At 44.2% G+C, this 12,754-nt stretch overlaps 1 protein-coding gene across 1 annotated transcript in view; it reads right to left on the reverse strand.

Annotated features, from left to right (window-relative positions):
• The window catches only part of LOC142767280 (mannan-binding lectin serine protease 1-like), a 70,717-nt gene extending 60,580 nt beyond the window's left edge, over positions 1 to 10,137 (reverse strand). The window contains exon 1 of the mRNA XM_075868664.1: positions 9,470 to 10,137. Within this exon, the coding sequence (XP_075724779.1) occupies positions 9,470 to 9,687 (218 nt within the window). The 5' untranslated portion in view covers positions 9,688 to 10,137. The remainder of the gene's footprint in view (positions 1 to 9,469) is intronic.
• Between the last annotated feature and the right edge of the window lie 2,617 nt (positions 10,138 to 12,754).

Consider the following 12,754-nt stretch of genomic DNA (forward strand, 5'->3'; position numbering starts at 1 on the left):
GACTGCGTACCGTTACGATGCCTATGCATGTTAAAGAAGACGAGGTGGGTGAAATTTCCGGAGCCCTCCACTGCAACAAGCCTCATAGTAGCGAGGTTCTGGCGTCTGATTCGCCAGATGTTATTAGTTATATTATTACCATGGGCCACCAGTGCGCGTACAAAAGCTGTCGCTCTCACTCTGATCTCTCTGTTGCTCCTTCTAAATAGTCCGTAAGATGATTAAGAAACTCGCGTGATTCGAGTTGTGCATAAGTTGCGCTCCGCCGCCTCAGGTCGGGCTTTCCTGAAATCACTTTTTTTTTTGTATTCATAATGATTTCGTTTCCTTAACGTAGTAGCGGTAGAAGCAGCGATTCCGGACTAATTGCTCAGCCATTATCGCTTCGACGGACGTTTGCGAAGGATAATTACACCTCAGGGACGTCCTATCTCTGGCAAAGAACTTGTTCTGGACTCCTAGCACGTGCTGTTACCTTCACGTCGGATGTGCAAACAGCCCTTTGAGCATGTTTATGGTACGCCTTTTTTTGTTGCATGCAGCGCTTTCAATCCCTATGAGATGCAGCTCGCGGGGTGTTTTTTAGTGAATTTGTCTTACTCTACTCCGTGCCATCTTCTTTGTCGCGTAGTTGGTAGTAGTGGTGGTAGCCGTAGCTCTACTACTACTACTACTACTACTACTACTACTACTACTACTACTACTACTACTACTACTACTACTACTTGAGTAGTATGAGCCGGAGCCACAGCATTCGTTACGCAGATCACGTGAGCGAAGGTAGAGTAAATAAATGAACAGATAAATACGACGACTGTAAGGCTTAAAATGACAAATATGATCATTGTAACTGATGATGATGATGATGGTTGTTACAATACACGTGGTCTCGCTAGCATATCACATAAACGCTTACACCTTCGCTGTCCTGATGGTTTCGCAACGTGGGGCTAATTATTTTCTATTTTTTTACACGATGCATACCTTTTTATATACATACTGTGACAGTAACACTCCAAGTTTTCACGCACAATTTCTACGTCGAGCCGCGAGTACCTCGACGCAGCTGAAACGACAATGAAGTGACCAAGTAACAGCAACTGTTTAATTAGTATTTATTAGTGAAACACAGCTGTTTATACCTTAGGAAGTTTGAGTGCATGACCACTTACGGCGCATTTATATTTTTTTAAAAAAAAACACGAAATCTGCGCGTGATTTGAGATATCTATCGTCCGATTTCAATGGCGATGTTGAAAGAGAATCGCGAAAGAGGATATATAATATGCTGCTCCACTTCATACGCAACGCTGGTCTCACGGCGCACTCACACAATACATATTACACACGCGAAATATTACGCCTGAAGGGCAAGTCTGTGTCGCAATGAAAGAAAACAAAAAACATCTTGTGATATGACATACAGCTCTTTTCACGCCCATAACAATGACCACTTTGAGAGGCATAGCCAGAAATCTTTTTCGGGAAGAATTTTCGATTTCCCGTCTAGGTTTTAGGAAGGGGGGGGGGGAGCGAAAATATAGACAGGAATTCGAAAATCTTCAATCCTCTCTTCACTGACGTAGCGAGGGACCACATTCATGTTTTCAAACACTATATGATTGGGCCAAAGGCTGGCGTGGTTTTTTCGGTTCGGTGAAGTTCTCGGTCGCTTATTTATAGATGTTAATTAACCGGTTGTACACTCCTTTCTTTCCTAAAGATTACAAGGTAGACGTGATAATACAAATTCATGCGTCCGTACAGTTAAGAAAAAATCAGTTTCCTTTATGATTGACACTGGCCTTTAATGGTGCACGAGGGTCCCGTTGCAGTCTTGTACTTTGGGACCCTCTTCTGTATATTTTACTCCCTGTAACATCCTTTTATGACACGATAATAAACTGATTGATTGATTGATTGATTGATTGATTGATCGATTGATTGATTGATTGATTGATTGATTGATTGATTGGTTACGACGCTTCAAGCTGGCGCGGAAGCGTCCAACCTGTTGTTCCGCGTTCACCGCGCTGACGTTGCCTCGATAGCTGGTAGCGGGATAAGCGGAAGCCGTAATTAGATCTAGCCATCCTGCTACTCGCCGTCTGGTTGGACTGCTGATAACGGCTTCCAACGCAGAAAGGCCAGTTCAGATAGAAAGCACCTCGGCAAACTGGCTGGCGACCGTCGCAACTTCAGAGCAGCCACATGATCAGCTTAGGCCCGGGTTTGTTACTACTAAACAATTGATTTATACGTGGGGTTTAACGTCCTAAAACCACCATATGATTATGAGAGACGCCGTAGTGGAGGACTCCGGAAATTTCGACCACCTGGGGTTCTTTAACGTGCACCCAAATCTGAGCACACGGGCCTACAACATTTCCGCCTCCGTCGGAAATGCAGCCGCCGCAGCCGGGATTCGAACCCGCGACCTGCGGGTCAGCAGCCGAGTACCTTAGCCACTAGACCACCGCGGCGGGGCTACTACTAAATAGCGTATAGAAGCCACGAATCATTCATGCTTTCAGGTGTTTAGTGAATCTTCTGATTTCGACAAGTTTGAACTTGGAACTTGGGCTGATCCGTGAAGCTTCGAAGCGTCGAATAATATTCTGGTTCACGTGATTATTGCGGTGTTGATGCATCACCATAACCTCTCAATATTTGATTAGTTGCGAAAGCACGGGATAGTTATGATTTTTATCATCGCTTAGTTGTTTAATTTACCGTTTAGTTTGAAGTCTTGAATGCGCTTCGTAATTTCATCTACCATACATGTATGTATAAGTCGTTTATGTGACTATTCATGTACGAAAAGCTGTATATATGTTCTCATAGCTAACACCGTTTTCTGCATCACTAATGCTCTCATTTATTTTGTATATGCTTGGTAATTATGCGTGTACGTCAGGTTGTGCATTTTCGCTGCCTTGTTTCAATCTTTCTTTTTATAAGCTTTCTCTATAATTCTACAAAATTTACTGCACTCTTTATTTCTTTCTTCCAATGCAATATCGTTGTGTAACGAATACAGTGTGATGATAGAGGCCTGGTCAGGAAACTTACTACGTCGCCTTTAGTCTCCTGCACCACTACAGTCATGTATTGTAATACAAATAAAAATATTAATGATGACCGCAGGTTTCCACTTCACCGAACGGGGAGGAGAGGGGGTCGGAAACTGGAGTAGCTGCACTAATTGAAGGAGACACGAAAAATGAAATTCGTGATAGTCGTGGTCAACACGTGGGAGCTCATTTCAAGACCAGCTGGGTGCCTGTAACAAAATTTGGCTAGGGGCAATAGGGGTTGCTGAGGTACGTGACCTTGGCGGTGGGCGAGTGGATGGGAGCGCATTCGTCAGAAGCTCGCATTGAACTGAGGCTCAAGAGTGACTAAGGAATTCTAGAAGAAAGTATACACGGACAGTGAAAGTGTGGGGAATATTTCTCGACTAATGGCTTTGACTGTGAGAGTGGGGAAAAAGAGCTAGAAGGTCGGCATGTACGCGGCTTGCCAGTGTGTCTCCTTATTAGTAATTCAGCTTGGCTAGACATTAGGCCGAACGAGGAGCGTAGTAAGTGCAGAGCACTTACTGCCTAATGAGAACTGCAGCAGGGAGAGAACTGCACGAGCATTTTTTTTTTTGTCATCAAATGAAACTTCAAGGGTTCGTTTTTTTCTTGTTTAGCTCAACCTTAACTAAAACCAGCATATAGTGAAGCCATATAGTGAAGCATGTAGTGAAGCATACATATAGTGATGTTAGTTGTACTTCTTGAAGCACATTGTGGTACTTGGTTGTAGTAATTGGGATATAGATGTGAAGTATGTAAATTTGATGAAATGACAACTTTCTCCCGGCAGGAATCGAACGTACGACCTTCGGACCTTCCATTTTACGTGGCACACAACGTGGCTGAACTTCAGCATTGGAAGAAGAAAAAAAAATGAAGCACGGCACTTGCAGGTCACCGCTCCGTTAGCAAGGGCAAGCTGGTAGCATTCATCCTTCCATCTTTCCAGGTTTTATTATTAGTTGTTGCATGTCAAGATTAACCTTTGAACCCCCCCCCCCCTTTTTTTTTATAAAGTGTTAAACATGGCTCATACTTATATCGCAGGACAACGAGCTAACAGAAGCACCTTTAAAAAAATCACAGCATATCCACGGAGTGAATGATGATTGGTGGGGCGCAGCGTTCGTCAGTCTGTCTGCCCATTCGTTCTTGCGTCCGCCTATTTGTGTGATCCTTAGTGCATCCGTCCGTTTGTTCATTCATCTGTCTGTCCGTCCATCTTTTTTTGCGGCCATCCCTCTGTCTGTCCGTCCATGCGTGTGTCAGTCTGTTCGTCCGTCCATATGTCTAGAGAAAACTCCAAGCACAGCCATCTCACATCTTTTCACCATGTATTCATCATATACAAGTGCCCCCATCCAGCAGACATTGTAAGGACCGCTATTTCGGGTATGTGCCACTGGTGGTTACGTACTACGAGGGACGCACAAGCCATGCCATAAGGAGCTTCGCCCCTAAAACATCGCCTATATTACTATTTCAGCAGCGGTTGGCCGCGCGCTCCTCCAGGCTGTGAAGCCCGAGTGCAACATAGTTATCGTTTGGAACGCGAGCCGCGAGAACCAGTGAGCGTATCCGGTGTCGAGATTACGCCGCCCCCGGAACTTGGGGCGCGCTCTTCAACGTCCTGATGGTAATAAGACAAGCATGAAACAGCGGTTTATAACTACGGTTCAGTGGGTCAGACTAGAAGGGGATCAGGCAATGGAATATATAAAAACAGTGATGACGCAAAACTTTAAACACCGAGAAAACGCTGCATGCACCGTACCAGTTGAGGATGGACCAATTACATTTCCGATGGAGGCGGAAATTTTGCAGGCCCGTGTGCTCAGATTTGGGTGCACGTTAAAGAACCCCATGTGGTCAAAATTTCCGGAGCCCTCCACTACGGCGTCTCTCATAATCATGTGGTGGTTTTGGGACGTTAAACCCCACGTATCAATCAGTCAATCATGAGGATGGACCAATTAGTTCAGTGGCTTTACTGGACAACGAGAGTGGGAAAGGGCAGAGAAAAGGGTTCCTAATAGCACATCAACAGGCCCTGACGGCATCCCAATCATGCTAATAACGAATCTAGGACCAAACTCTAAGCAAACTTCAAGAGAAGCAGCGAGCAAAGCAATAATGGATGGTGAAGCTCCCAATGGGTGGAAACTAAGAAGGATGAGCATGATCTATAAAGGAAAGGGGGACAAAGCCGATTTAAACAACTACCGTCCTATAACAGTGGCATCACTAGTTTGCAGGCTGGCGATGCAGATAGTAAAGGAAAGACTACAGACATGGGTGGGAGAATGAGGGGGTGCTGGGAGAACTACAAAATGGGTTCCGTAAACGAAGGAAGTCGGAGGACGATCTGTTTTCATTGATGCAGTGTATTGAAATAGCTCAAAAAGAACACAGGCCCCTGTGGCTGGCATTCCTAGATATCAAGGGAGCTTACGATAGGTTCGATTCAAGAAGACTTGTGGGGAATACTGGACAACTAGATGTGGAAGATGGAATAACTAATGTGCTAAAGGATATCTATAAAAGTAACAAGGTAGTTATCAAATGGGAAGAACAGGTATTTGCACCTATAGAGATACAACGCGGGCTTCGACAGGGATGTCCCTTAATTGTCACCTTTGTTATTTATGCTGTATCTCCAGGGACTAGAAGCCAAATTAGAGGAAGGTCGACTCGGCTTCAGCCTCTTTTTTGCCAAGCAAGGAAAACCGATTGAACAGTCATTACCAGCATTGATGTATGCAGATAATATAGTATTAATAGCCAACAACAAGGAAGATCTGCAGGGATTGATAGACATCTGTGGTAATGAGGGAGATAGCTTAAATTTGAATTTCAGCAGGGGAAAATCGGTTATCATGATTTTTAATAATAACAAAGGCAGTGAGCATAAGATACAGGAAGTCACGCTAGAAATAGTGGACAAATACAAATATTTAGGCGTATGGATAAATAACGGGGCTGAATATCTAAGTTAGCACGAAATATACGTAATGACTAAGGGCACCAGGAATGCAGCTGTAATGAAAAATAGCATACTGTGGAACTACAATAGGTATGACGTTGTGCGAGGGACTTGGAAATGTGTCATGGTCCTGGGTTTAACGTTTGGCAATGCGCGGTCTTGTGAATGAAATCAGAAGTTCAAGCAAGATTGGAAATTAAACAACGTGGCTTAGGAAGACTTGCTTTGGGAGCACACGGGAATACCCCAAATCAGGGGGTACAGGGAGACATGGGATGAACATCGTTTGAGTGTAGGGAAGCTAGCAGCAAGATAGAATTTGAGGAGCAATTCAAAAAAATGGAAGAGGAGCGTTGGGCTGTAAAAGTTTTTAGCTACTTGTACAGGAATAATGTTGATACAAAATGGAGGAAGCGAACTCGAAAACTGTCAAGCAAGTATTTAGACAACAGCAAAATACAACCCAAAAGGAAACATCGGTTAAGAAGGTGAAGGAAACAGAGAGGGACACGTGGAAGGTGGGAATGCTTACGAAATAATCACTGGAGACCTACTGAACATTTAAGTAGGGAATTGCAAAGGAAAATATCTGCGATAATTCTCGGGGTAGTTTTCTGCTTTTCGAGGCTAGAACGGGAGTATTGCGGACCAAGACGTACCGAGCAAAATACGAAGGCACAGACACGGTATGTAGTGCGTGTGGAGAAGAGGAGGAAAAGGCTGAACATTTGATAATGTTCTGTAAAGGGCTCCGCCCTATAGTCGAAGATAATGGCGCCGAATTTCACAAAGCATTGGCGTTTAGGGACACTGAAGGCAAAATAGACTTTAAACGGGAAGTAATAACCAGGAGGAGGCCAACTGATTGGTGGCTACAATCGAAGCACGATTTAAACACAATCCTTAAACACAGTGATAGTACCTAACTTTATGGCTAGGTGGCGTGAGCCACCTCCCGAGAAGAAAGTGAAGGCAACGGAGACTCACATGTGGAGAATGGGCATGATTAAGAAGTCCGCACTAGAGATCTATCGAACTTTTAAGCAGGAAATTGCCAAGGAAAGGATCTATGATAATACTCGGGGTAGTTCTCTACTGTTTGAGGCCAGGACGGGAGTACTGCGAACCAAGACATATCGGGCCAAATACGAAGGGGTAGACACAGTATGTAGTGCGTGTGGAGAGGAAGAAGAAACTGCCGAACACTTGATAATGTTCTGTAAAGGGCTTCACCCTATAGTTCAGGATGATGGTGCAGAGTTTTTCAAAGCACTGGGGTTTAGGGACAGGGAGGGCAAAATAGACTTTAAGCAAGTAGACTAAACTAGAAGGAGGTTATCTGATTGGTGGCTAAAGTCAAGGCACGAGTGAAAATTAAACTCTTCACTGCAAAGTACGAATCCTCAAACTCACTTTTTAAGGAAAAAAATAAATAAATATAGTTTTGAGTTCATTAAGTATTGCGGCTTGGTGGCGCTAGCCACCGCCCGATCTAAAGGGTACAGCCATATCCATCCATCCATCCATCTAAAGGGCATAGCCGGATACATCCATCCATCCATCCATGGGACGCGGATGCGGTCATCCGTGCTACCATAAGGTTTCTTAAAATTAACTAGAACGGACTGCGATGCTGTGGTCGTTCAGCCACCATCGGAATGGTGGGAAGTAAGCGAGTTTGCCCAGTCTTTGTACTTGCGGGCTTGGAATGCACTCGTGGCTTTGTTTGTTGCTGTGTTTTGGCTTTGTCTCGAATGATAGAGCGGACCGTTGTGCACTTCGTGACTCGATTTGAATCGATCAGCCCAATAAGGCTGAGATACTGAAGCGAAACAGTGTAACGTTTGTCGATCGTCGTCTGGTGACAAAACAGTTCGAAGCCACGCGAAGCCAAACGAAGCCAAAAATACGAAGATGAAACACTATAGGGCCAGAGTGCCCTCCAAGGTTCCCCCTATGGTGATGACCATGGTAATGAAATGCGGACACGGCCATCCATGCATACAGCTTTCTCTGCTGGCAACAAGATCAAAAAAGAGGAAAATGGGAATTTATTGAACTGTTAATAGTCGTCATTATTGCTCCCCTTTATAGGATTGAGTTATTAGTAAACATATGTCAAAATTATATATATATATATATATATATATATATATATATATATATATATATATATATATATGTATATATATATATATATATATATATATATATATATATATATATATATATATATATATATATATATATATATATATATATATATATATATATATATATATTAGGACCCTGCTCATAATTTATTTATCATACATTGTTTATACCACATAGTCTACATATGCAATAATACTTACAATTATCTATTTTCTTATTCTGTTATTGGTTATAGGTTTTCTTATTTTTGTGATTTCTTCAATAATAACATCGTGCTTATGCGATAGTGGGCTCTAACGTAGCCTACTTTCCAATGTTCTCTTTCCTTTACATGAATTAAAAATGGCACTTTCTTCGAAGTACGTACGTCTAGATACGACTGATAATCCGTCTAAATGATTTATCTAAAACGTTCTAATTTATCACGACCGTTAGAGCTGTGTATTTCGATCATATACGCAGGTGTCAAGCGTTGTCACGTCTCGCACCCGAGGTTGCAATTCAGTTTTAAACTATAGGACCGTTCTCATAGTGCACGTGTAGAATGTGTAATAAATAGTGAACATTCGCAATAATTAGCAGTCGAGTAAACTGATTGTGATTCACAGCGGTGGGTTGAAGTGTGGTATGCTGCCGACATTACACTGCTGATTATACAGCTGCTACTGATAATCGACCACGAACTGCTGCCAGTTCTTTCTCTTTTTTTCTCCTTTCTACGTGATCTTTCACTGGTGCCTCTGGCAAGCGTCGTAATGGAAAGCTCAGGATATCTTTTTCCGTAACCCGTGGGAGTTTATGAACACCTGCAGAACAGGGCCACATTTAAAATGTGGCCGCGCCTGCGGGTACTCGAACCAAAGACCTTCCGAAGAAGAGCGGGACACGATGCACGTATGTCAAGGAGACACGTTTACTAAAGACACCAAGTATGCATTTACTATAAGGAATAACTCTACCGCGATTTGCTACCTTAGGAGGTTGGGTAAATTAGTCAATCGAACTGAATTAACTCGTGCCAAATCTGGATTGATCACGATCGAAACTGGTTCCGTGTTACCGCAGTTCTATTCTAGGTGGTCCTGGCGTCCACGAAAGCTGGTCATTGCGCAAATTAATGTAAGTTAGGTGTCGCTGCGTTGCCCATTCCCAGACACTTTTAAGCAGTCATGCTCATAACGAAGATGGCACTAATTAACCAAGGCCACGTCATCACGAGTTAAGGGTCGTCACAGATATATACACTTACGTTCCTTGACTCGCCAGTACCACAGCTGCAAGGGCGAATACCACAGTCCTCCCGAACCACGGGTTACCACCGATGGTCCTACCACAAAGTCTCCGACTTGCAACGCCTCTGTCGAAGCTCCCCACACCACCACTTTCACTTTTCAGCCGCCGTCCGCCAACTGTGTCGTCGTCCCGTAGGCGAACCCACACCGAACCAGCACAACCTCCAAGTTCCATGGCGTCCCGTTTCGTCTGGCGACGAAAATTCAGGAGCCAAGAGGTGGGATTGGTTGCGTTCTTCCTTCTTTTTTCGGGGCACAAACGCTGGTGAGACGCTCGCTTGGCCGTAAACAAGGCGATGTATCCACGGTTTCGTCGATCGCTTCCTCGATCGAATTCAAGGCGCGCAGCGTCCGAAGGTTTTTCTGGTCGTCACCAGACGCCCGCGTTGTTGTGGCCGCTCATGTAGGTTGCTGTGGCGTCGAGCCGGCATTTATATCGACGACGTCTTTTTGAGCGAGGAAAATCGAGTAGCGGCGGACGCACGCGAGACTTTTTGCGGCGGTTAGTTTCATCTCCCCCCGGGCAACGCGAGGAACATGTCGAGAGGCGCGCGCGCCGGCATCGACGGTAACTTGAGGAGCCACGACACACGATGATGACTACGCCGACCGATGGCAGCGGTCTGCGGTGGCTGGAATCTCATTTAGCGGCGGCAAGAGCGCATACGGGAAAGAGTTTTTTTTTTTTCGACGATAGAGAGGAAGTGGAGAGGAAGAGTACGTTCGTGGGTAGAGGAGGAAGAGAGAAGGGGAAAGGACCGAATGTCGTCCGACCAGTTTCCCCCCCCCTTTTTTTTTTATTTCTTTGGGGTGCGTTTTACGCCACCGGCTCTGTACGATTCACCTGTGTTCTGGGGATTTCGATGTTGTAGTTACCCGGCGTCGTCTGCTTCATTTTGTCCGTCTGCTACGAGGGCCGCAGTGCTTCTTCCTCCTCATCGTCTTGTCTGACGATTCTTCTTCGTGTGACTCGTTTCTGGTTGATCTTGCTTGATCGCTCTATCACTACGACTTCGTATTGAAAAACCTAAGAATAACGTTACAGAATAGGAATACTAGTTCTTTTCACTCTCTTCTTCCATTTTCGTCTTCTTCATTGTTACGAGCCTTTTACGATCTTTCGTGACCAATACTGATCGTCTTGAACCTGATCATCCGTTTGTCCCGTGTTCGCCTAATGTTATTGTTAATGACTATGTTGTTTCCTGGCTCGGCATTCTATCATCGAATGAATTCCACTTCCTTGGTACCAGTTACAGGTGCGTCCATGCGTCCGTGCGTGAGTGAGTGAGTGAGTTAGTGAGTGAGTGAGTGAGTGAGTGTGCTGTGTGCGCGCTCGTTTGTGTCGTATCGTGTGTTTCTGTGTGTGTTTGTATGTTCCAGCTTTTTTCGTCTACTTTACCGACCGTAAACTGCGTTGCCACGAAATCTGGAAACATTGAACTATTCTATATACAAAACGGAACGCTAGGGACAAGACACCGAAGCTGCCATTTAAGGCGAATATCCACCGACCTCTCTTTCTCTCTCTCTCCCACCTTCCGTGCACGAATTTCATTCCGTTTACTCCTACTAAAAGAAACACGATAGAAGGAGGTGTAAACGGCTTCGCCGCAAAAAGGGATGGGCGCGCACCCTAAAGCGGAAAGAGTCCACCCGCTTTCTCGTCTTCCGGTTTACGACCTGGTTCCGCTTGTTTCTCTCAAATACGACTACGTTTCCGTTTGTCAGTTTCGCTTCCGATTTCCTCCGACGTTCAATTCTTCCCACGCCCCGAAGCACGCTGTTGGCTACACTGACGCCCGATTCTAATATGGGACGTCCTGCAGAATGAAAATAAGTCATAAGTTTATATTTGGCTTACGACACCTGCAATACAGCGTTCTCAGCAGTGCAGGGGTCACGCCACTTATTCTGTTTGCGCGCGTGGGAAACTGCAGCTAGTTAAGCGACTGAAATCAGCAATCCTTCGCCAGTGTTTGGTTGCGTTCAGTGGGTAAATTGATTGATTGATTGATTGATTGATTGATTGATTGATTGATTGATTGATTGATTGATTGATTGATTGATTGATTGATTGATTGATTGATTGATTGTCGATGGAGGCGGAAATGTTGTAGGCCCGTGTGCTCAGATTTGGGTACACGTTAAAGAACCCCAGGTAGTCAAAATTTCCGGAGCCCTCCACTACGGCGTCTCTCATAATCATATGGTGGTTTTGGGACGTTAAACCCCACATATCAATCAATCAATGATTGATTGATTGATGCAATCGGCCTACTCAGTGGTGTGTGTATTTGTGCGTGTGTTCGTATTTGAACCATTGGGAATACATCGGTCTGACATTATTGAAACCGAACAGCCCAATGCATTCCTTTTTTTTCTTTGTGAGATTATTTATAGATACGCACAGTCTGGGTTGAAACCAGCTAAGGTCCACCCCTCATACATAGGCGCAGGAGCAGCGACAGAAGCAATACAAATAGCAGTGACTATAATAAAGAATAAAATAAACAAAGCAAGAAATAGCAAAACAATCGAAAAGAACGCTACTAATATAGCTCGAAAACACAGAGTATGTCATGAACAGGCTGCATAAATTTCAACAACCCAACTTTTGGTATCACCGTTTTGGCACTCGTATAAAGACGCTATGGGCTATATTTCAGATAACACTTCTAAAAAGACAACAGTTCTGATAGAAATGAAAAAACTTCGTAAGTAAACTATCATGGCGTCATGAACGCGAGAAGCACGTTACTATGATGCTTTATACACTAGTAGTTCATTAGATGAAATGCATTTTACGGTCAAGCTCAGTCCGGTGTGCGGCGTGACAACCTTTACAGCGCATGCGCGCCCCTTCCCCTCTCTCATCTCCTATGCTGCCCCCTCTCTCGCCTCGTAACACCGACGCAGGCAGCGTCTGCTAACGAAATTATTGATTGCAGAATGATAGCAGAAACCGATTGCCCGCGCTGTACAACCGTTCGATGGCCACCCCTTATGAATGAATGAATGAATGAATGAATGAATGAATGAATGAATGAATGATCTTCGTTGCACTCATATCTTATACAAAATAAGCACAAACTGTATGGTCCCATAGTCAAGGGCTAGTGCGGGTCCCATTGAAAGTATACATAAGTGAAACTGTAATAGTTCTAATTAAAAATAAACAGAAGTAAACAATTCAAATTTGGTATACAAGAAGTAATGTTTATCTGCTAACAACAGTCACT

Source organism: Rhipicephalus microplus, chromosome 7 (assembly GCF_043290135.1).
Source record: "Rhipicephalus microplus isolate Deutch F79 chromosome 7, USDA_Rmic, whole genome shotgun sequence".
Classification (NCBI taxonomy): Eukaryota; Metazoa; Arthropoda; class Arachnida; order Ixodida; family Ixodidae; genus Rhipicephalus; species Rhipicephalus microplus.